The sequence below is a fragment of the Dipodomys ordii genome, unplaced genomic scaffold (genome assembly GCF_000151885.1).
Source record: "Dipodomys ordii isolate 6190 unplaced genomic scaffold, Dord_2.0 Scaffold58, whole genome shotgun sequence".
Classification (NCBI taxonomy): domain Eukaryota; kingdom Metazoa; phylum Chordata; class Mammalia; order Rodentia; family Heteromyidae; genus Dipodomys; species Dipodomys ordii.
Window position 1 is genome coordinate 5,702,587 of NW_012267274.1, and position 19,932 is coordinate 5,722,518.

The window sequence follows — 19,932 nt, forward strand, 5'->3', positions numbered from 1 at the left end:
GGTATACTCAGAGCTTCTGACTCAGAAGTCCTAGGTGGGAACTGGAAGTCCTGGGTGCTGCCGTGGTCCGGTGACCACACTTTGGTCCCACATTGAAGAAGCAGATGATAAACATACGTTTTTGCCCATGAGGCATATGGCTGAGCCTGGCCTGTGGAGCGCTCGGCGCCCATTTTACAAGTTTGACCTTGTCTTTGATTGCCACACTGAGTAAGGTTCATTTAGAGCTTGGTGTCTTACTTTCTTGGAAGCTTGACCTAGGTGCCCAGAAATGTGTTGTCTTCTAGTCAGCCATTTTCATGAAAGCAGTTTGTCCTCAGACTCCCATTCTGCTAGTTGGAGATGTGTTATTTCCCACCTGCATCTAGTTCTTTCTCTCACCGCCACCACTGACCATTCCTGCCTCTCTCCTCTCCTGATCTGGTCCCCAGATGTCCTCAGGAGAGGTCAGAGTTTTTTGTTGTTGTTGTTTTTGTTTTTTTGGTCTGGTTGTGGGGCCTGGGGCCTGGAACTCTGGGCCTGGACGCTGTCCCTCAGCTCTTCAGCTCAAGGCTAGCGCTCTACCACTTGAGCCACAGCACCACTTCTGGTTTTTTTTTTTGCTTATGTGGTGCTGAGGAATCGAACCCAGGGCCTCATGCATGCAAGGCAAGTGCTCTACCACTGAGCCACCTTCCCAGCCCGAGAGGTCAAAGTTTTGAGCCTTGATTTCCCATGTAGATTTACTTCAGTTGTTGTCACCAAAGGAAAGCCAAGGCTGGGTCGAGCAGACAGAACTGTGACTACTCTGGGGTCCCCTTGCTTTCTGAGGTGATCCCCAGATCACTGTCAGCTCCAGGTGGGGTTCCCTTGGACTCCAGAGTATATACTATTACGTTGATACGTCCCCACGTATAGTAGGGCCCAGGATGCCAACTGCTCTGAATCAACTGCCTCATCCCTTCTCTTACCTAGCAACACGGGGGCCTGACCTAGCCTTCTGGAAGTGAAGGAGACCTTGTGATGGCTGGGGAAACTGAGGCCCAGAGCCAGGAAGTGCTGTACCTTGGGGTCTATGCTGGATCTCAGGTGGGGTAGAGGTGGTTAGCTACTTGCCACAAATGGTTCCCTCTCACTTTCGGTCATTAGTTTTCTGGAGTGAGTGTGAAATCACTGCTGGCCCGTGCCCTTGGCTTGACACGAACTAGCGGTCGCCATCTTTGCCTAGCTTTGTAGTTTCCTCTCAGTTTTGTTGTGTAAAGGGAGTGTTTCCCCTGCTCTTCACAACCAGGAGACATTGTCAGTCCTGGTTTGAGCTGGGTATCCCTGCTGTTGCTCTGACCCCTGCCTGTGGCACCAGTGCCCCCCTCCCCCTGCCACTAGTCCCGGCACACTGTGGCACACTGGCCTTTGTGTTTTCATAGCCGTGACAGCATGTGGGGCACACGTGCCCTGCACATGCCTCCACCACATGTTTGTAACTGTGCAGTCCGAGATGGTCACGACTTTCTCATAGTGGGCCCCGGGCGGCCACTCCCCTCCCCAAGGGACAGCACAATGACTGTATTGTCTGTCAGCATGCAGGGGCAGCTGCCTGGCTCAGGCCGGGGCTGTGCGAGCACTTGGAGGTAGACATAGCCACTCCGCAGCTTCGTTCCTGTCTTGTGCCATTTTAGGAAAGGGAGAGGTTTGGGGCATGTCAGGGCCCCCTGGGTGCCACCTGACTTGGTTCAGCCTGTGCCATTCATAGCTCAGCTCACTTATCTGGCCTCTTACAGGCCAGGCCTGGCAGCTACAGTGGGATTGGAGCAAGTGGTAGGCAGGTAGGAGGCCATCCTCTGTGGCAGACCCCTTTCTTCTGGGCCTGTGTGAAGTGCTGGTATTGGCCAGACTCTCTGTGTTTGGGCATCATGGGGTCTTTCCCCACTAGAACTAGGAGTGAGCCCTCAACTCTTAACTCCTCCACAGCCTCTAGCTTCCTTCTAGAATCCTCTGACCCCAGCTCTGGATGTTAATACTCATAGCATCTCTTCCAGGAAGTCCCAGTGCCTTGTGATACCGTGTCTGAACACTCAGTGTTAGTGTGAACATGACTCTTCCCTCCTTCCCTCCCTCCCTTGGTCCCTGGCACAGCCAGCCCAGTGAGGGTTGGGTTTGGGGCAGGAGGAAGTGAGGATGGAAGAAACACAGCAAGGAGTGTACAAGGAGCTACCTGTGAATTCAAGTGCACAAGAAAACCCTTATTGCAAACGTCTGTTCTAAAGAGCACACAGCGTCACATGTACATTGGATTTTTCTGGGGCATCTCTACCTTTGGCTATCATCTTCACTCACTGTGGGGCGCCCTTGGGCAGTGGCCAGGGCTGTGTAGGCTAGTCCTGAACACATTGCTTGTGACAGACTACAAATGTGTGTTTTTTGCATGGGCCAGTACCTACATGTGGCACAAAAAGGAATTCTTGAAGAAGTCTCTTCTTTTATCTATGTTCCTGCCCCCTCCCCCATTCCCAGAAGCTTCTGCGTTGTTAGTACGACGAGTACCTACTTTTTCCCAAATGGTACCTTATAATACTCAACACTTTGGGTCTTCTCCTTTGCTCTTGGTGCTGTTCTGGAAGGTGGTTTTCTGTTGGGTCATGGTGACTTCTTGTCACCTTCTGGAAAGCTGCATTTTATCAACTTGGTGAAAGTGTCATCCTTCATCCTCCTCTCTGTTAGGCAAAGAGGGGGTTTCTCATCATGGCACCACCCCCTTTGCCCCCTGCACACAGATGGATTGCGTACAGGAGGTGCCTGTGGTCATTGGGGACAGTAGTAGAGGGTACTAGGACATGGATAAATTATGTTTGGGGCTCATCTTGAGCTCTTTGTGGAAGTTGGAAGCCATCTTATTCCTTAGCTGCCTTTCATCGTGGCTCCTCTGCAGTAGGGGGCCCAAGCCCCAGTGTGGGTTCTCAGAATGAGGCTCACCCAGGGGTGTGGTGGCTATTGCTATACATACCTGTGTGGACTCTGACCCTTGGGCCACACCCAGCATCAGGCCTGGGCAGCCTGGCTAAGCAGCCTGCAGTATGGCTTTGCCAACCTGACCACTGCGGGCCACTTGCAAGGCCAGTCAGTGTTCTGTTAGCTTGGTAAAATAAGTGGAGTGAGCATGGGTCTGCCAGATAGGCAAGGTAAGTGAGGGAGGGGAATAGGAAGGCTTTGCATACACTTGCAAATTTCTGTGCAAACTGAGTTATGCGACACTATTTGATTTATTTGTTTTTCTTTCTTTTTAGTTTACAGGGGGGTTGCAATGCCCAGATCACACAGTATACCCACAGTGCATCTTGATCCGTGCCCCCCTTCCATCGTTCTCACCCATCTTTCCCAACCCTGCATGCTCTTTTTGTTTTGTTTTGTTTTGGGTGTTTTTCTGGTGCCAGTCCTAGGGCTTGAACTCAAGGCCTGGGTATTCTTCCTGAGCTTTTGTGCTCATGGCTAACACTGTACCACTTGAGTCCCAGCTCCACTTCTAGCTTTTTTGTAGTTACTTGGAGATAAGAGTCTCACAGACTGTTGCTTGGGCTGGCTTTGAACTGCAATACTCAGATCTCAGTCTCCCGAGTAGCTAGGATTGTAGGCATGGGGCACCAGGAATCTGAGCCTGCATGCTATTTTTATACATGCATGCTTCCTCATGCTTTATTTTGCTCCTACGTCAGTCATTCATTGTTTTTGTCTCCTTGGGAGAGGGAACTGTGGCTTTGGAATGTTTGTGTCTTCTACCTGCCATGATCTGAGCAGGCATCGTCCTCAGTAAGCATAGCTGAGTGGATGGAAGTGGAGGAATGAGTGTGCTGCTGGCTCAGTGAATGAGCTTTCTTTTTTACTTTTATTTTTATTTTTGGTGTTGGTCCTGGGGCTTGAATTCAGGGCTTGGGTACTGTCCCTGAGCTTCTTTTGTCAAGGTTAGCGCTCTACTGCTCTTAGCTTTTTTGGGGGGGATGGGGGTGGCGGGGGTGGCTTATTGGGGATAAGAGTCTCACGGACTTTCCTACCTGAGCTGGCTTTGAACTATGATCCTCAGATCTTAGCCTCCTGATTAGCTAGGATTACAGGCATGTGCCACTGGCTGAATGAACTTTCTAAGAGCAAGGAAGTCTGCACTCAAACCCCATTCAGATGATGCCACAGTTATAGCAGCAGCTGGCCTGCTGGTCAGTTTATCAGGCACTTTGAGGTTGTGGGAAAAACTATCATTTTTGTTCTTCTGGGACATAGGCTGTTTCTGAAGAAGATGATGTACTCATCTTTGGGGACTGGGTTAACTCCCAAGGTCCTTAAGAAACTTACCCATGGCTGGACAGAGACTGGCCTCTGAGGCTGGAAGAGTGCACATGGCTTCCCAGGGTACCTTGCTTCCAAGACCAGTGACTCTGATTGGCTGTTTTTTTCTTTACCCTCCATCTACTACCACCACTCCCAGGATTATGACCTTGCTTTATAGGAAGTCTGGCTGTCACACCCAGAGTGCTTAGATGGAAGTGGAAAATACGTTGCCAGTGAGGTTCATTTCCCTCCTGCCCTTCTTCCCTCAGGAAAACAAAAGCAGCTACCCCCCAAATTTCATACATGAATCCTGTGGCCTACTGAAAGTAATTTAGTGCTGAGTGACTAAAGACTTAGTTAACTCCTTAGCTGAGTCTCTTCTGAAGAGCCAAGACATTGGTGTTGGTTTGGTCTTCCGGGTAGCTCCTCCACACACAGAGCCCCCTCCTCTGTAGCTGACGATGGGACTCGTGTTCCTGGAGTCCACCCTGCCTCTCCTGGGGACCAGATCGCGGCCTTAGGCAATTGACCTGAGAGGTGCTGTGAGCTTGGCCATACTTGTCCTAAAACAGACATGTGTGGCAACTCTTCAACATTCTTTTTTTTTTTATTTTTTTTATTTTTGGGGTCTGGTTGTGGGGCCTGAACTCTGGGCCTGGGCTCTGTCCCTCAGCTCTTCAGCTCAAGGCTAGCGCTCTACCACTTGAGCCATAGCACCACTTCTGGCTTTTTTATTTTCTGCTTATGTGGTGCTGAGGAATCTAACCCAGGGCTTTATGCATGCAAGGCAAGTGCTCTACCACTGAGCCACCTTCCCAGTCCTCTTCAACATTCTTTTAGCAAATGACAGTGTTCTTGAATGTGAATGTGTGGTCAAGCTTGCAGTGTTGGAGGGTAGAGGGAGGAAGACAGAAGGCTTCAAGTTTGGTTGATTAGCCTGTCTAATTAGCCTCTGTAGGACAGATTGGGAGATATGACTCAGTCAGACCTGGAGTTGGGAGTTCTGAAGTGGGAGCTGAGAGCGAGATGTGACTTCTAAGTGGGTGACAGGTGAAGACCTGGTGGCCCTTCTGTTTGTAATGGTTCCTATGGAGCTGGTTGGTTCCCTCCCACACCACCTCCAGTCTTCCACTTCATACTGGACAGGTGTGGGAAGGGGGCATTAGTCCCTAGACCTCTCTGATAAGAAGAGACCATTTTTTCCCTTTTCCCCTGATACCAGCTGTGTCCGGAGTCATCTGTGGTTCAGATCACCCTCCCTCCAGCAGGTGCTGTGGTTCTGGAGCACTGGGAGGAAGGCAGTGTGTCTTGGACAATGTGAGTCCTCCTGCAGGAGAGAGCTTGTCCCAGTGGAGGGGCCCCACAAGTCATACACATACTTAAAGGAAGAAGAGATGGGGTCTCTGGGAGGTGGGCAATAAGGGTGTCACAATGGGTCAAGGGCTAACTTCTTGGCCACCTGAGGAACTTCTTGAGTTCAGAATAGAGCTGGCTTTACTGAAAGATGCCAAGATACTCCTATGTGCTTATGGACCTAGCTTGGAAAATGCATTTGTATATATTCCCTCCTTAGTTCATGGAGTGATGAGGTGGGACTGGCCCTGCTGTACTGCCTTACTCCTACCCCTTCCCTGAGAAGATCCAGAAGGTCTCCTGCTCCGGCCCAGAAAGTCATATCCAAGCCACTGTGACAGCAAGTGAGAATCTGGCTTTTGCTGTGATCTGGCTTCCTGGGGCTTTGAACACAGCAGGCCAGCTTTGAGGAGGACCAGCACAGCACACAGCCTATTGTAGTAGTTGTTCTAGGATAGGTTTGGGGTTCCTCTGTGCATAGGAGGGACACTGAGGTGCCAAGAGGCATAATGACCTAGTTAAAGCCACATGACAGGTATGTGGTTGCACTTGGATGCTCACATCTCCCCTCTGGCAGCTGAGAAAGGGAAGTGAGTGGAGGGTGGGTGCTGCTGGTCAGTGCATTGACTGCGAGAACACACGCGCCTGAGATTCATTCTGTTTGTAGGCCATGCAGCCTCTTGTTTGGGCTTCTCAGTTTTTAGTTTTGTTTTCAATATTCCCAAACCTCATCTCTTACTTTTAAGTCAAGAGCTGGTTAAGTTCGCTACGTTTGTAAGTAGGTCTGGTTGAAGGAAGAGGTCATGGTTGTCTTAGGCTAAGTGGCTTAGGGACTCAGTAGATTATCTCTGGGGCCTCTTGCTGCCCTCTCACATACTCTGGTTCTCTGCCCACCCTTTCCCTCACCCTGATTCTGAGGAGAAGGCAGCATCTAGCTTCACATCCTCAGTAAGTATTGGCTCACCCATCTCCCGTCCCCCATTTCCTTCCTTTTGAGTTTGTTCAGCAAATTCTCATCTGCAGCAAGGTCTTCTTTTCGAGTGTGTGGTGGACTAAAGACATGAATGGTGGCAGGAATTATTGACTGCTGATAGGAAACTTGTCTTACATGAACTGTGGCAGGAATTACTGAGTGCTGATAGGAAACTTGTCTTTTGGTTGTTTCTCATTGGCAGATGGGCCAGGCATCCAATTGGTCTCAGTTTTAAGAACAACGTAGGGGCTGGGAAGGTGGCTCAGTGGTAGAGCGCTTGCTTTGCAATGCATGAGGCCCTGGGTTCGATTCCTCAGCACCACATAAGCAAAAAGAAAAAAAAGCCGGAAGTGGCGCTGTGGCTCAAGTGGTAGAGCACTAGCTTTGAGCTGAAGAGCTGAGGGACAGTGCCCAGGCCCAGAGTTCAGGCCCCATGGCTGGACCCAAAAAAAAAAAAAAGAACAACGTAGGTCATCTTGTCCCCATCTCTGATAATGTCATTCCTTTACCTCCCCTCAAATGTTCTTTGCTTAAAAAGGCAGAAAAGCAGGGCTGGGAAGGTGGCTCAGTGGTAGAGCGCTTGCTTGCCTTGCATGCCTGAGGCCCTGGGTTCGATTCCTCAGCGCCACATAGGCAAAAAGAAAAAAGCTGGAAGCGACACTGTGGCTCAAGTGGTAGAGTGCTAGTAGCCTTGAGCTGAAGAGCTGAGGGAGAGTACCCAGGGCCAGAGTTCAGGCCTCACGAGTGGACACCCCCCCCCAAAAAAAAAAGGCAGAAAAGCCTTGCCCCACTGGTAGAGAGCCTTTGGAAAGCTCTGGAGAACACAGTCCCAGATTGCTTTAGCAGCTCATTTTACTGTTGTGTTTTGTTGTCTGCCCCCATTAAGACACACCCATTAGGGACTCTGAGCCCTGTTTTTCATCTGAGGGCACAGATGAGATTCCTCTCTAACCATGTATAGTGCTGGTAGTCTTCCTCCAAATGTGGGCCTCTCGTGGCCTTTTACTATCTGCAGAAAACTAGGCCAAGGAACATATGCGCATCAGTTATAGAAGGAAGCACCTGCAAATACTTGCTGCCTTATTCTGGAGCAAGGGACAGGGAGGGGCGCGTGTATTCTCTAAAGACTGCATGTGCTTTATTTATTCTTGCAGCAAGCAACTCTCTCTCAGCTAAGTACCTATTCTGCTAAGAATCATATTTATCTATGGGTTTCTGTACTTCTAGACACATTTTTCTAGTGCCCTAACCTTACAGGACATGACTTCCTGGGGTTCATTGTACTTGAGGTCAGCAGAAGGATTGTGTCTTATATGTGACAATGGAAGTAAATGAGCTTAGCACAGTTAGCAGCTTGCCTAGGGTCATGCAGCTCGGCCAGGACTGGCTGGAAGTGCAGCATCCAGAGTGGAGGCCATCACTCTCCCCAGTTTTGCTTCTGTCTGAGCAGATAGTCACGATGAGTTCCTGCTAGGTCCAGGCTCAGTGCCCAGGCTAGAGGCATACTAAAGCACATCCTTACCTAGGCTGCACAGGGGAGATGGGTTGGGATGGGTGTTTGAATGTAAGTTCTGGAAGGCTGATGTCTAGCCTGGCACTGCTTGGGATGAGCTGTATTCCAGAGGTGGTGCATTGCAAACTGAGAGTCTCACAAAGCACATCATGGTTCCAGGAATAGAAAAGTCTAGTGCCTGAGACAGAGCCTTTGGAGTTCTGCTGACTTAGGTTGAGTCTTTGTGGCTTGTTCACAACTGGGTGACTTTGGTCTTGGCTTCAGTTTCCTTCCCTGGAAAATAGAGTAAGTACAGTGCCCTTCAGTAGGGATACTGTGAAGATGCAGTAAATTCAGGGCCTGGCACACTTCTGTGCTGATCCCTTCTGAGGGAAAAGGTTGGCTTGTGTGTGTGTGTGTGTGTGCATGTGTGTGCGCGTGTGTGTTTCCCTCAAGGCAGGTGCTCTAGTACTTGAGCCACACCTCTAGGCAGGTTAATTGGAGATAAGCATGCGTGGACTTTTTTTGCCCAAGCTGGTTTTGAAACTTGATCCTCAGATTTCAGCCTCCTGAGTAGCTAGGATTGAACGGGTGAGCCACTGGCATCTGGTTCTGAAAGTTAGACTCTTTGTCACTGTATTTCTGCAAGTAGAGACCAAGAACTAGGAAAATGTGGGCTGGGAAGGTAGTTCAGAGGTAGAGTACTTGCCTTGTGTGTATGAGGCCCTGGGTTTGATTCCTCAGCACCACATAAGCAGAAAAAGCTGGAAGTGGCTCTGTGGCTCAAATGGTAGAGCGCTAGCCTTGAGCTGAAGAGCTGAGGAATAGCCCCCAGGCCCAGAGTTCAGGACCCACGACCGACTAAAAAAAAAACAACAAAAAACTAGGAAGTGTGTGTGTGTGTGTGTGTGTGTGTGTGTGTGTGTGTGTGACACAGAGAGAGAGAGAGAGAGAGAGAGAGTGTTTTTCCTCTAAATGCTGCCTCTATTATAGAGTCATCCATAAGACCATGACATTTGGTATTGTGTCCTTAATGTTAGTTATTGAGTAAAGAGCTTCACTTGTCTCTGTTTTTCTGTCTTTTATCAATGGCTTTTCAGTAGTTCCCAGGACCCAGGGCTGAGGGAGTTGGTTGACATGTCCACGGTAGTGGGAGACACATTCTCAGAACCGGTTCCAGTGTCAGGTCAGAGTGGGAAAGTAGAGCTCTGGATCAGTTCCTAAGTGGTTTTTCACTGTTACCCTTCAGACACACATGGCTTCGTTACACAAGGGAAGGACATCTCCAGGCCTGCAGGGTGGGAAGGGTTTGATTTGTCACAGAATCTGGCAGAAGACAACGTGTTCCCGTGGAGAGTTGCACTTCCCCAAATGTTCATAATTTGCTTGTAGGTCCTGCATGCAGATGAGTGTGGCATGGAAGTTTAACAGTGCACAGAGCCTTCATGACACTCCCCTTCCACTTCCTCTGCCCGACGGGACGGAGGAGGAAACGCAAGCTCTGACAGCGGGACTGTACCAGAAAAATCACTCAGTATCCAAGTTCATGTGTAGGTTTTGGTCAGAGTCTTGTTTTTAAGGTATTAAAATATTTCTATAAAACTGACATAACAAGTGGTACAGACAGGATAAAGGCATCGACGGAAGGAAGGTTTGGTTGTCCCAACCATTACCAGTGCGGTCAGTTTTCTTTTACAGGGAGAGATCTTCTGAATGCACCATGGAAGCCTTCTGCAGATGCTTCTGGAAGTGTAGCATTTGCAGAACTTCCTTATGGTGTTCACACTCGTAGCACCCATTCCTCCTCTGACATGGAAAGCCCAGTGGAGCTCTTCCCCTTCTCCAGAAGCCCAGAGCTGCAGACCACAGGGTTATTTCACAGCCCTGTTCGTGGTGTGCAAACTGTGAAGGCTCACTGAAGATTACAGAAAAAAGCAAGAGCATTTCATGTTTAGGAAGGGCTGGTGAGAGAGAGCAGAGCTGTCCCTCTGTGGTCAGGAGCATCCTGAGGAGGCAGGCGTGCATGTCGTACCAGCCCTGCCAGGCTAGATAGGATGCTGGCAAATGGTTTAATTTTTTGGAGTCTTAGTCTTCCCATCTAGGAAGTGGGCTACTCACAGAAGGTGAGCAGTAAGAAAGCCCAGCCTGAGGTTCATGCTCTGGGAGATGAGGTTGGAGGGCTGTGTCTGGACGTGCAGCTGAGGAAGGCCCTGTGAGCTGGTGGTGAGCTGTGTGGGGTGCTGCGGGACTGACCCCTGGGGCTCTTGGGCTGTAGGCCTAGCTTTGGGTATAGTGCTGAGGAGCTTGAGTCGTTCTTTTGTTGTTTGACAGCATCCTGCTATGTAGCCCAGGCTGTGTTTGTGCTTGCGTTCCTCCTGCCTTAGCCTCCTGAGGGCTACGTTTACAGACATGTACCAACACACCCGGCTTATAGCTGTTGTGAGAAGAGCCCTTGGGGGTGCGCAGGCGCCTCTGCCACCACGTTGGCACCCAGGGAGCAGGGGAGAGTCTGCAGGTGATCGCTGTGTCCCCATGTTTGTTGAGGTGCCGACTAAGGGGCAACTTTCCCAGATGCTGGGTAGCCAGGTGGTGCCAGGTGGTGTCTGGAGTCCTAGTGGAGGCCTTTATCAACACTGCCCAGGGAGTCACAGCAGAGGTGAGTGTGCTGGGCATTGCCAATGGAGGATTTGAGTCCAGAGTAAGGAACTGCACTGGCGATGCTGGGACCATGTCCAAAGGCAAGGCTTGCTGCCCACAATTGTACTTCATGCAGAGGGGACCGGAAGCCACCAACATCTGTGTCCTTCCCTGGCTTCCCTGTGGCAAGCTTTCTTCCTTCCTTCCTTCCTTCCTTCCTTCCTTCCTTCCTTCCTTTCTTTCTTTCTTTCTTTCTTTCTTTCTTTCTTTCTTTCTTTCTTTCTTTCCTTCTTTCTTTCTTTTTCTTTCTTCTCCCCCCCTCTTGCTCTCTCTCTCTCTCTCTCTCTCTGTCGGTGGTGGACCTGGGTGCTGTTCCTCAGCTCTTCAGCTCAAGATTAGCGTTCTACCATTTGAGCTACAGCGCCACTTCTGGTTTTTTCTGCTTTTGTGATGCTGAGGAATCAAACCCAGGGCCTCATGCATACAAGGCAAGCACTCTACCACTGAGCCACCTTCCCAGCCCCAACTCTTTCATTTTCTTACATTACAATCACAGTGCCCAGGGCAAAAATGTTACTGTTCCTACTTGACAGATGAGGACACCAAAGCAGATAACTTCAGTGAAGGCCATGGCTGCCAAACCCCACAGCCTCTGCTCCTTTTCCATGCTGTCTTCCCAGTGCAGGTGGCAGGAATTTGATTTTTTGTTTTGTTACATTTTCTTTTGTCTCCAGTGCCATTTACTCTTTTGGTTATTTAGTTCTATGGGTTTTGACAAATGCACACATCAAATGGGTCTTATTTAATTTTTTTTTAACGTTGAGACCACTTTACATTCATGTAGCTGTGAGAAATAGTACAGAGAAATCTGGGGTATTATGTTTTACAACTGTAGTGACGACATCAGAAGCAGGAAATGAACAAACAGGGGAACAGTCAAGCTTCAGACCATTCTAACCACACCCCATCCCAAACCCGGACAACCTCTGTTCTCCAATTCTGTTATTCTGTCATTTCAAGAATACAATGAACACAGAATCGTACAACCGTTCGCCTTTGAGTTGGTTTCTTTTCTACTCAGCAGAATTGTTTGGAGATTTTTTCCCCCCGAGTCCTGGTGTATATTAGAGTTCATTCCTTTTATGGCTGAGCAGTGTTCTTTAGAACAGGAGCCAGGGTGCATTTAACCATTCATTCACTCAGTGAAGAACATCTGGGTTTTCCTGGTTTGGGTTGTTACAGATAAAGCAATTGTGTGAAGGTCTTTTGTGTGAACCTACGTACGTGTTCATTTCTCTGGGATAAATGCTCAGGAATGTGAAGGCTGGACCACGTCGTCGTTGTCCGAGTGGGTGTTTGAGGGTGCATTTGGGATGGAGAAGTGGGCACTGATGGGAAGCACAGGCCTGGGGCCTGTCTCACCAGGGTTCAAGACCTAGAAGATCCTAGACTCTGGTGAATTGCTGTGCATATGGCTATAAAATGAGAACTGTCAGACCTGCCTTAGCTGCTGAGTTGATTTTCTACTACTATAACAGAACAACAGGCTGGGTGATTTTATAAAGAAGAGAGGTTTATTTAGCTTCTGGTTCTGGACTTTGAGGACATGGTGCCAGCAACAGGCAAGCTCTGGAGAAGGCCACACAGCAGATGAGCACACGGTGGGACAGAAAGCTGGAGTGGTTGGGTGTGTTGGCCAGGCTTGTGAGACAGAGAGCAGTACCCTGTGAGGTCTCATTCCCCCCACCTAACCCCACACTGTCAGGGCCCTACCACCTGTGAACAGCCCTCACTGGGGACCAGGCTTCCCACACTGGAACCCTTGGGAGACAAGCCACACCCAAACCACAGCAGTGCTCAGTGATAGAAGCCATCCTTTTCCTGTAGGCGCAGAGAGAACCCAGTAGGCAAGGCAGGGTCTGTACCCAACCAGTGTCCTTTGGGTTCCCCCCAGTTACTGGCCCTTTCAGGACCACACCTAGTTCCTCTCTGAGAAGATGCTGGCCTGGTCATTAGATTTATCTGTGTCGCTGGGTGGGTACCTGCACTCCTCAGTGAAGCTGGTCCAGACCTCTGCCGTGGATCCCAGGGAAATTCAGGCTCTGCTGGTTTGAGAATGTGTGGGGATTCAGATGTGGCTGTGATTTACCCAGTTCCAGACTTGTGTATTGGGTGCTTATTCTGTGCAAGGCACTGTGCTTGGTGGTGTAAAGGTGCAGAAAAAGTTGATTGAAGCGGCCTCAGAACTCCAGTGTCTGTTCTGTTGCCCCACGTCCTCCGTGCAGCCACCTCCCAGTGAATGCTGTTCCCCGCTGTCAAGTTGGGATTTTTTTAAAAGTCCACACGCAGTTCCCTCTGTCGTTTAACTACCCAGGTTGTCCCCACTCTAGCGGCCGTGCCATACGCCTTGGGCCCCTGTGCCTCCAGCACCCGCTTCCTCTGCCTTCAGTGTGAGTAGTGCCTACTTCACAGCCTTTTTGCCAGTTCCCCGAGAGAGCACGACTGCTGGGTGCCACACCTCCCCCTTCCTCTGGGGCCGGTGATCACCGCTGGCTTCCAGGAGCTCAGGGTGCTGTTGTGCATGTCTGTTACCCCTCATGCCGCCTCGGCAGCCCTTTGTAGAGGCTGCTGTGGAGATGGAGCTGGTGTGAGCCAGGAGGCCCCATCACTCCTTCAGCCCGGCTTCCGGCTTTGTGCTTTGTGCAGCGCTGTGACTGGAGGGGCTGATGTGTTTCCGTGGCAATAGACTTCCACAGCATCGCTCTTAGCGGCCTCCTACTGTTTCACCAGAGGGAAGGGCCATCCTACAGCCAGACCTTTTTGATGGAATTTAAACAAATTTGAGAGGAAGACTGCCTGGTGTCCATTGCTGAGGAAAGGATCTGGGCTTCCCCCCCCCCCCCAACAGCAGTAGCCACTGTTGACAGCACTTCTCAGAGGAGAGGCACCAAGCAGAAGGTGTGGTTTCTGCTTCCTAGGCTACTACCACCTGATGAGGCAGGCAGTATCGGCTCTGTTTACTGAGAGGAGCTGAGGCACAGAGATAAAGCACTTGGCAACGTTTGAGGGGACAGTGTATTTCAAGAGGAACTCAGGTGTGCTTGACTGTAGATCTGAGCTTGAAACTTGGGAACCTGTCTGCCTCCTTGAGAAGGGAGGGGAGGAGGCGTGACTTCTCAGACATGGTGCCAGTGGCTGGCTGCCCCAGAACTGAGTTGAGGCTTACACCCAGAAAGACCATGGCTTCTATGCTTCCCTTGCTCAGATGGCACAAAGGAAGGGCCCCTTTGAGGGCTGAGTCCAAGCTCCCCTCCTGGCCTGCCCCTGACCAGGGCCTGCTACTTGTCCAGTCCCTGGAGGAGTGGACTGAGTTGACCACACTTAGTTAGCATGTGCCGGTTGTAGGTTGATGAGCTGTTAAGACCTGTCAGGTGTTGGTGTCTTGGTGTTGCCGGGGACTCTGCCCCCCCCCCCCCGTGCCTCCCTTCCCCAACAGTCAGGCTTTGGAAATGGATTGATTTCCCTCCTCCCCTTCCCTGAGTTTGCACTTTGGATGAACCTTGTTTTCGAAGAACAGTAGAAGGTAATTTTCTCGTGCTTGCCAGCTGGCCTGTAATTGAGCAATTTCAATAACACCCACTGTAAAGTCTAATCGAAGTAAACAGGAAAATATGATTTACAATCTGGATGGCAAGTAAATACCAGGGTGTAATTAATTTTTACACAGAACAGAAGATTCTAAAGCATTTTCCGACGCTGAACTGTTTGTTTTTAATTTCAGATTAGGGGCTACCTTTCTATTTGTTTATTGCCATTACTGGTATGATTTTTGTTTTCTGGTGGTATTCTTTGGATCCCTTGTATTATGTGCATTTGGAGGTTTAACCACAGAAGGGTGGGGAGAAGAGGGATGGAGTATCGGAGTAATTATAAGGCATGATCTTTTAAACCTCTGCTGAAGCCTGATCCCTTTTTTGCCTCTGCTTAGTGGGAAATGGTGGTTGGTCAGGCGGACTGTTGAGCAGCTGTGCAGAGCAGCAATGCTGAGGGTCCAGTCACTGCTAGAAGGTTACTGGGGAAGAGACCTCCAGTGTTGAAAATAGTTGATGTCAAATGTGGCACGGCCATAATGTGTGCCTCTAGGTAGACATCTCTGATTCTTCAGTTGCCTTTTCCCCTCTGCCTCCCATTACTGAGGAGTGAACTCAGCCTGTGCTTGCTTGGTCTATTTGCCTTATCACTTGAGCCATGCCTCCAGCCCAGCTTTCTGCTGATTACAATAGAGAGAAAACCTCACAGACCTCTGTCCTGGTCACCTTCTACAGCTTAGCCTTGTGAATGACTAGCATTTACAGGTGGAGCCTCTGGTGCCCAGCTTCCAGTCACTTTTTTTTTTATAAAACAATAAACACCTTTATTACATGAGCTAAGGATGTAAGGATGGTAGAAAACTTTATTTGCCTTTCGGGGCCTCTACTCACTTTTGTTCCTGTGTGGAGAAGGAGAACCTGCGTGTGTCCTGACTGGGCCCCTGTCAGCTGCCAGTGGCTGTGGAGGGCTGACCATTCGGGTTTGGACATGGGATGGGGTGAGGTGTGTTTTTACCCTCAGCCTATGTGAACTTGCCCCGGTGTGTGTTCAAAGTACACTGAAAGTTAGGTTGGTGGTAAGATGTCACACATCTTGAGCATGCTAGATTGCTAGCTACCCAAACTCAAGACCTTTCAGGGGGTCACATGAGTGGACCCCCGTGTACTGTTGTACCCGTTGGTTTTGGGGTGCTCCGAGGCTGGGAGGGAGGGGTTGCTCTTAGAGGGTTATCTGAGACTTGGTGGCCTCCCAGAATGCACCTCCTTTAGTTCCCAGTGGGTCCCCGGTTCCACTCTCTTCTTCCCTGGTTCTGAACTTGTTGCCTGTCTTTTGTCTTACCAGGTAGTTGACCACACTTGGCCATTTCCCAGAAGAGCCTCATCCTGAGAGTGAGTGACTGATGGGGAGCTGTTTCTACTGACAACATTCCCTGGGGGTGCCCAGGTGTCACCACGGCCCAGGGCTGCCCTCCTGAAGATGGCTTGTGCCTACCCTGGTATGCAGCCCAGTGCCTGAGGTCCTTACCATGGTGATGATCCTAAGGAGAAGCCTCGCCAACCAGGGAGCCGACTCCATAGCATGTAGGACCTTCAGCCCTGAACTGGTGAGCCCCTAGCAGCCTTCATCCCTTTGACCTTCTTCGAGGCCTGGTGTACAGGTGGGCTGTGGACAGGGCATCCACCTTGAGATCAGAGTGCCCAAGAGTGGAGCTCTGGGAGATGATCCAGTCTGGGTCATGGTGCATGGGAGCATGTGCCCTGGACATTTACTCACAAGAGGAAGCAGTGAGCTGCTCAGGAGAGCCGGGGAGAAAGGCGGCTGCGTGCTAGATAATGCCAAGTGTGCTTCAGCTGCCCTGCTGGGCTCTGCTCCACATTCCTTTTGCCTCCACCCAGCAAGGGGCGGCAGTTTCCACAAGTGGGTAAGGCTGGAGTGAGGGCCAAGATAGCAAAGATAGCCTCCAAAGAGAAGTGCAGAGAGAGGTGAGAGTTGCGGTAGTTAGAATGTGAAGAGTGAGAGATGAGGGAGAAGGAAGGCGCAGCCTGCTGGCAGGTGGCGGGCCATGGTGGCCACTACCCTGGGGCCACCCTCCGATCGAGTCGTGGTGAGGATGGGGCAGGGAGGCAGCTATGTTTTGTACCATGAGCAAAACCACCTCCAACCCAGCCCTCTTCCCAACCCCAGCTAACCAAAGTGAGCCTTCCCTGCAGGGAGCAGCGGCTGCCTTGGCCACACTCTTAGGACTTGCCAGATGGGCTTACCTGCAGGAGTCTGCACCTTCCCTGGTTATCACTGGGCTAGCCCAGGGTCTGTTTTCCAGCCTCACAAGGCACTCTTCATGGCCACTTAGGAGAAGCCACACGCGGCCCCTCCAGGGGCTGCCTTTCTTGGTCTCGTGTTAGTGAGGACCACACTGATAGACTGCTGAGGTCTGACCCTGGTAAGAGCTTGGGAAAGCCACCAAGGCCTTTACATTCCACACACCTACACCTAGTACCTCGGCCTGCTGGGAGAGGGCTGGAGGAGTTCAGGAACCAGCATGACTCTGAGCTGGCTTTGCCTTTCTCTGCCTGGAATGATTTGCATTTAGTGACCCTTCAAGACCTCATTAGCACTAAGTCATAGCCGAAGCCCAGTAAAATCCAGTGCATCTGAGAAGTCTGGCTGGCTGGAGCATGTCAGGGCAGAACTCACAGAGCAGGACCACTAGATGTGGTCTCGGATGCATAAAAGTGGCTCAGAAACCATTCGTGCATGCTCCTCACTTTACAAATGTGTATTGGAGACCAGAACAGGGCACTCCCTCTGGTCCCTCCTTGCCCAGCAACCCTACCTCCTGGCTTGTGTACAGGCCTCTTCTTCCAGGTTGGAATCTGGACCCTGGTCTCTGTGGATCCTCCCTGTATGTATCCTCCCTCTCAGCATTGCAGGGGCTGAGTGGAGAGCAGGTGCCCAGTAGAGAGCAGGCACCAAGGTGTCTGATTGATGGCAACTTTGGTCATTAACAAGGGGAGCTGACGTGGCCAGCCAGGTCTTCTGCCACCGCTACTTCCTTTCCATTTTGTGTTCAGTGTTTATCTGCTATGTGGTCTCTTCTCACCACCTCCACTGCCTCCATCCTGCTGGCTTGCACATAGAAATGGCAATGGGTTCCCTGCTTTTGCTTCCCCCAGAAGCCAGAGGGAAATACAGCGAGATCTGTCTACTCGCTCAGAACCTTCCACTACTTCTTCTTTTGTTTTTTTTTTTTTTTGGTGGGTTGTGGGGGCTGAACTTTGGGCCTGGGTTCTGTGCTTCAGTTCTTCAACTCAAGGCTAGCACTCTACCACTTGAGCCACAGCGCCACTTCCAGCTTTTTCTGCTGATGTGGTGCTGAGGAATCGAACTCAGGGCCTCATGCATGCAAGGCAAGCACTCTACCACTGAGCCACCTTCCCAGCCCTCCTTCCAGTAGCTTCTTACCTTGTGCCAAATAAACATGAAAGCCATCGCTAGGAAGCTCCGAGACTCATGTACCTTGTCTCCCATGGCCTCTTGCTGTTCTTCCTGCTCCCTCTGTTCAAGCACACTGCTGCAGGGCTTTTGCATTTCTTCTACAGCCCAGCACACTCTCCCCTTAACAGAACTGTCTCCTTCCTTCCTTTTTTTTCCTTCCCTCTCTGGTCCAAAATTGAATCTTGTTCCCTCCACCCACTGCCTTACCATCTACCTCCTCCATATATACCTTCTGTCTCTTTCATCTGTTCTCTCTCATAGGCTCTTAACACTGATTTACCAGTTGACCTGTTGGTCTTGAGAATTGAATGACTCCCCCACGCTAGGCTGGGAGTTTCGTGAAAGCAGAGCATTTGCTTTCACTTGTTGCCAAAAGCCTGAAACCTGGGCCTAGTGCCTCATAGGTGCTCAATAATATCTGTAGTCACTGAGAACACAGGTGCCACCGTCCAGTGGCTTCTGAGTATGTCATTGTTTAGGTACCTCTCTGACTGCCACTCAGTTCACAGCTGGGAGGTAGGCAGACATGAGTTGAATCTCTCTGGGTGGGTTTTGTGTGTGTGTGTGTGTGTGTGTGTGTGTGTGTGTGTGTGTGTGTGCGCGCGCGCGCGCGTGTCTGGTGACTTTCTTTTCCTGGGGAAATAGGAAGAACACATGTGGAGTAGCTCTAGCCAGGAGTAACCTCAGGGCGAGGGGCCAGTAGAGGGCCGGAGGGAGGCGCCCTGCCTGGGACCAGCTGTGCTCAGCTAGCTCAGCACTGTGGGGCTGCTGTGCTCTCCCGCACAGGGTGAGACTGGCTGCTTCCCAGGCACAGGGGCCTGAGGTCAGCTGAGCTGCTCTTGCAGAGACATGGTCTGAGTTCCTGCCAGGGGGAGCATGACCTCAGCCCTAGCCAGGGAGGGAAGCCTTGTCTTCTTAGGAAAGAGGAGAAGCAGAAGCTGGGAGAGCTTGGGCTCCCGGGAGGGAATCTGCTGCCTGTAATCTCCCCTGTAAGGCCAGGCTCTCTGCTCTCTCCTACACTCCCTCCCCTTGTGGAAGAGTGTCCTCTTTTCTGCTTTTTGTCGTTGGCCAGTCGGGACCCAAAACCACCTGGTGCGGTGGGTGGGCCATCTGTCTCCTCCCTCCCTGACTCCAGATGGCAGGTCGGCTGGGCCGGCCCCTTTGGAGTGGACCTTCTTGTCTGTGGACTGTTGACAAGCCACACAGGGACTACCAGCTGCATCCTGGGCTGGACCTAGCACGGCTTGCATGGGGCAAATGGAAACAGTGTGGGAGTATCATGGGAGGGTTCTGAGTTCAGGGCTCCTGCACCCTGCTCCTCCCTTATCCCAACAACCATCTCTTTCCCTCAGCCAGACAGGAGACTGCGGCTCCAAGAGCTCAGGCGGGGCACACAGAGTACAGACTGGAGGTCTAGCGGACTGCTCCACCCAGCACCTTCCCACCAGGCCCAGCCCCAGCTCTGGAGGCTTGGCCATCTCAGTGTTCCTCCTTCCTCAGGGAGAGTTCCTGTGAATGACCCAAGAAAGGCCTCAGATCACAGTCCTGGGAGGATCTCTGTGAGGCAGAACCCGGGGCGTAAGGCTGCCCGATGCTGAGCAGCAGCAGAGGTGCAGAGAATGCTGTTGGGGTCAGTCATGGCGCACCCTGGTAACATTGGCTTCATATTGACAACAGGAAAGGCAGAAAGCAGTTTCTCTTACTTCTAGTCAGATCAAGAAGAAATCAGAAGTGAGGGTTACGATTAGGATGTAATTAGCAATATAATTCTGGAGAGGCCAGGAATGGCGTAAGTCAGGTCACTTTGGGATTCCCTAGGACTAAGGCCTCCCTTACCCCTGGCCACTCCTACTCCCAGGAGAGAAGATCTCCTGGTATGTGAGCCTGCTGGACGAGGAGAGCTCAAAGCTGCTGCACTAGGGCCTGTGAGACGCGAGGTGGCCTCTGTCCCAGGAGTGCCTGCAATGGCTCCTTTATTCTCCTTTTTAAGAAACTAAATGCTGGGGCTGGGAAGGTGGCTCAGTGGTAGAGCGCTTGCCTTGCATGCCTGAGGCCCTGGGTTCGATTCCTCAGCACCACATAAGCAAAAAGAAAAAAG

The 19,932-nt window shown here is 51.0% G+C and overlaps 1 protein-coding gene across 1 annotated transcript in view; it reads left to right on the top strand.

The window, feature by feature from the left end:
- The window catches only part of Fam53b (family with sequence similarity 53, member B), a 95,637-nt gene that overhangs the window by 9,821 nt on the left and 65,884 nt on the right, over positions 1 to 19,932 (top strand). The window contains exon 2 of the mRNA XM_013021968.1: positions 15,681 to 15,942. Coding sequence (XP_012877422.1) covers positions 15,865 to 15,942 — 78 coding nt within the window. The 5' untranslated portion in view covers positions 15,681 to 15,864. The remainder of the gene's footprint in view (positions 1 to 15,680; positions 15,943 to 19,932) is intronic.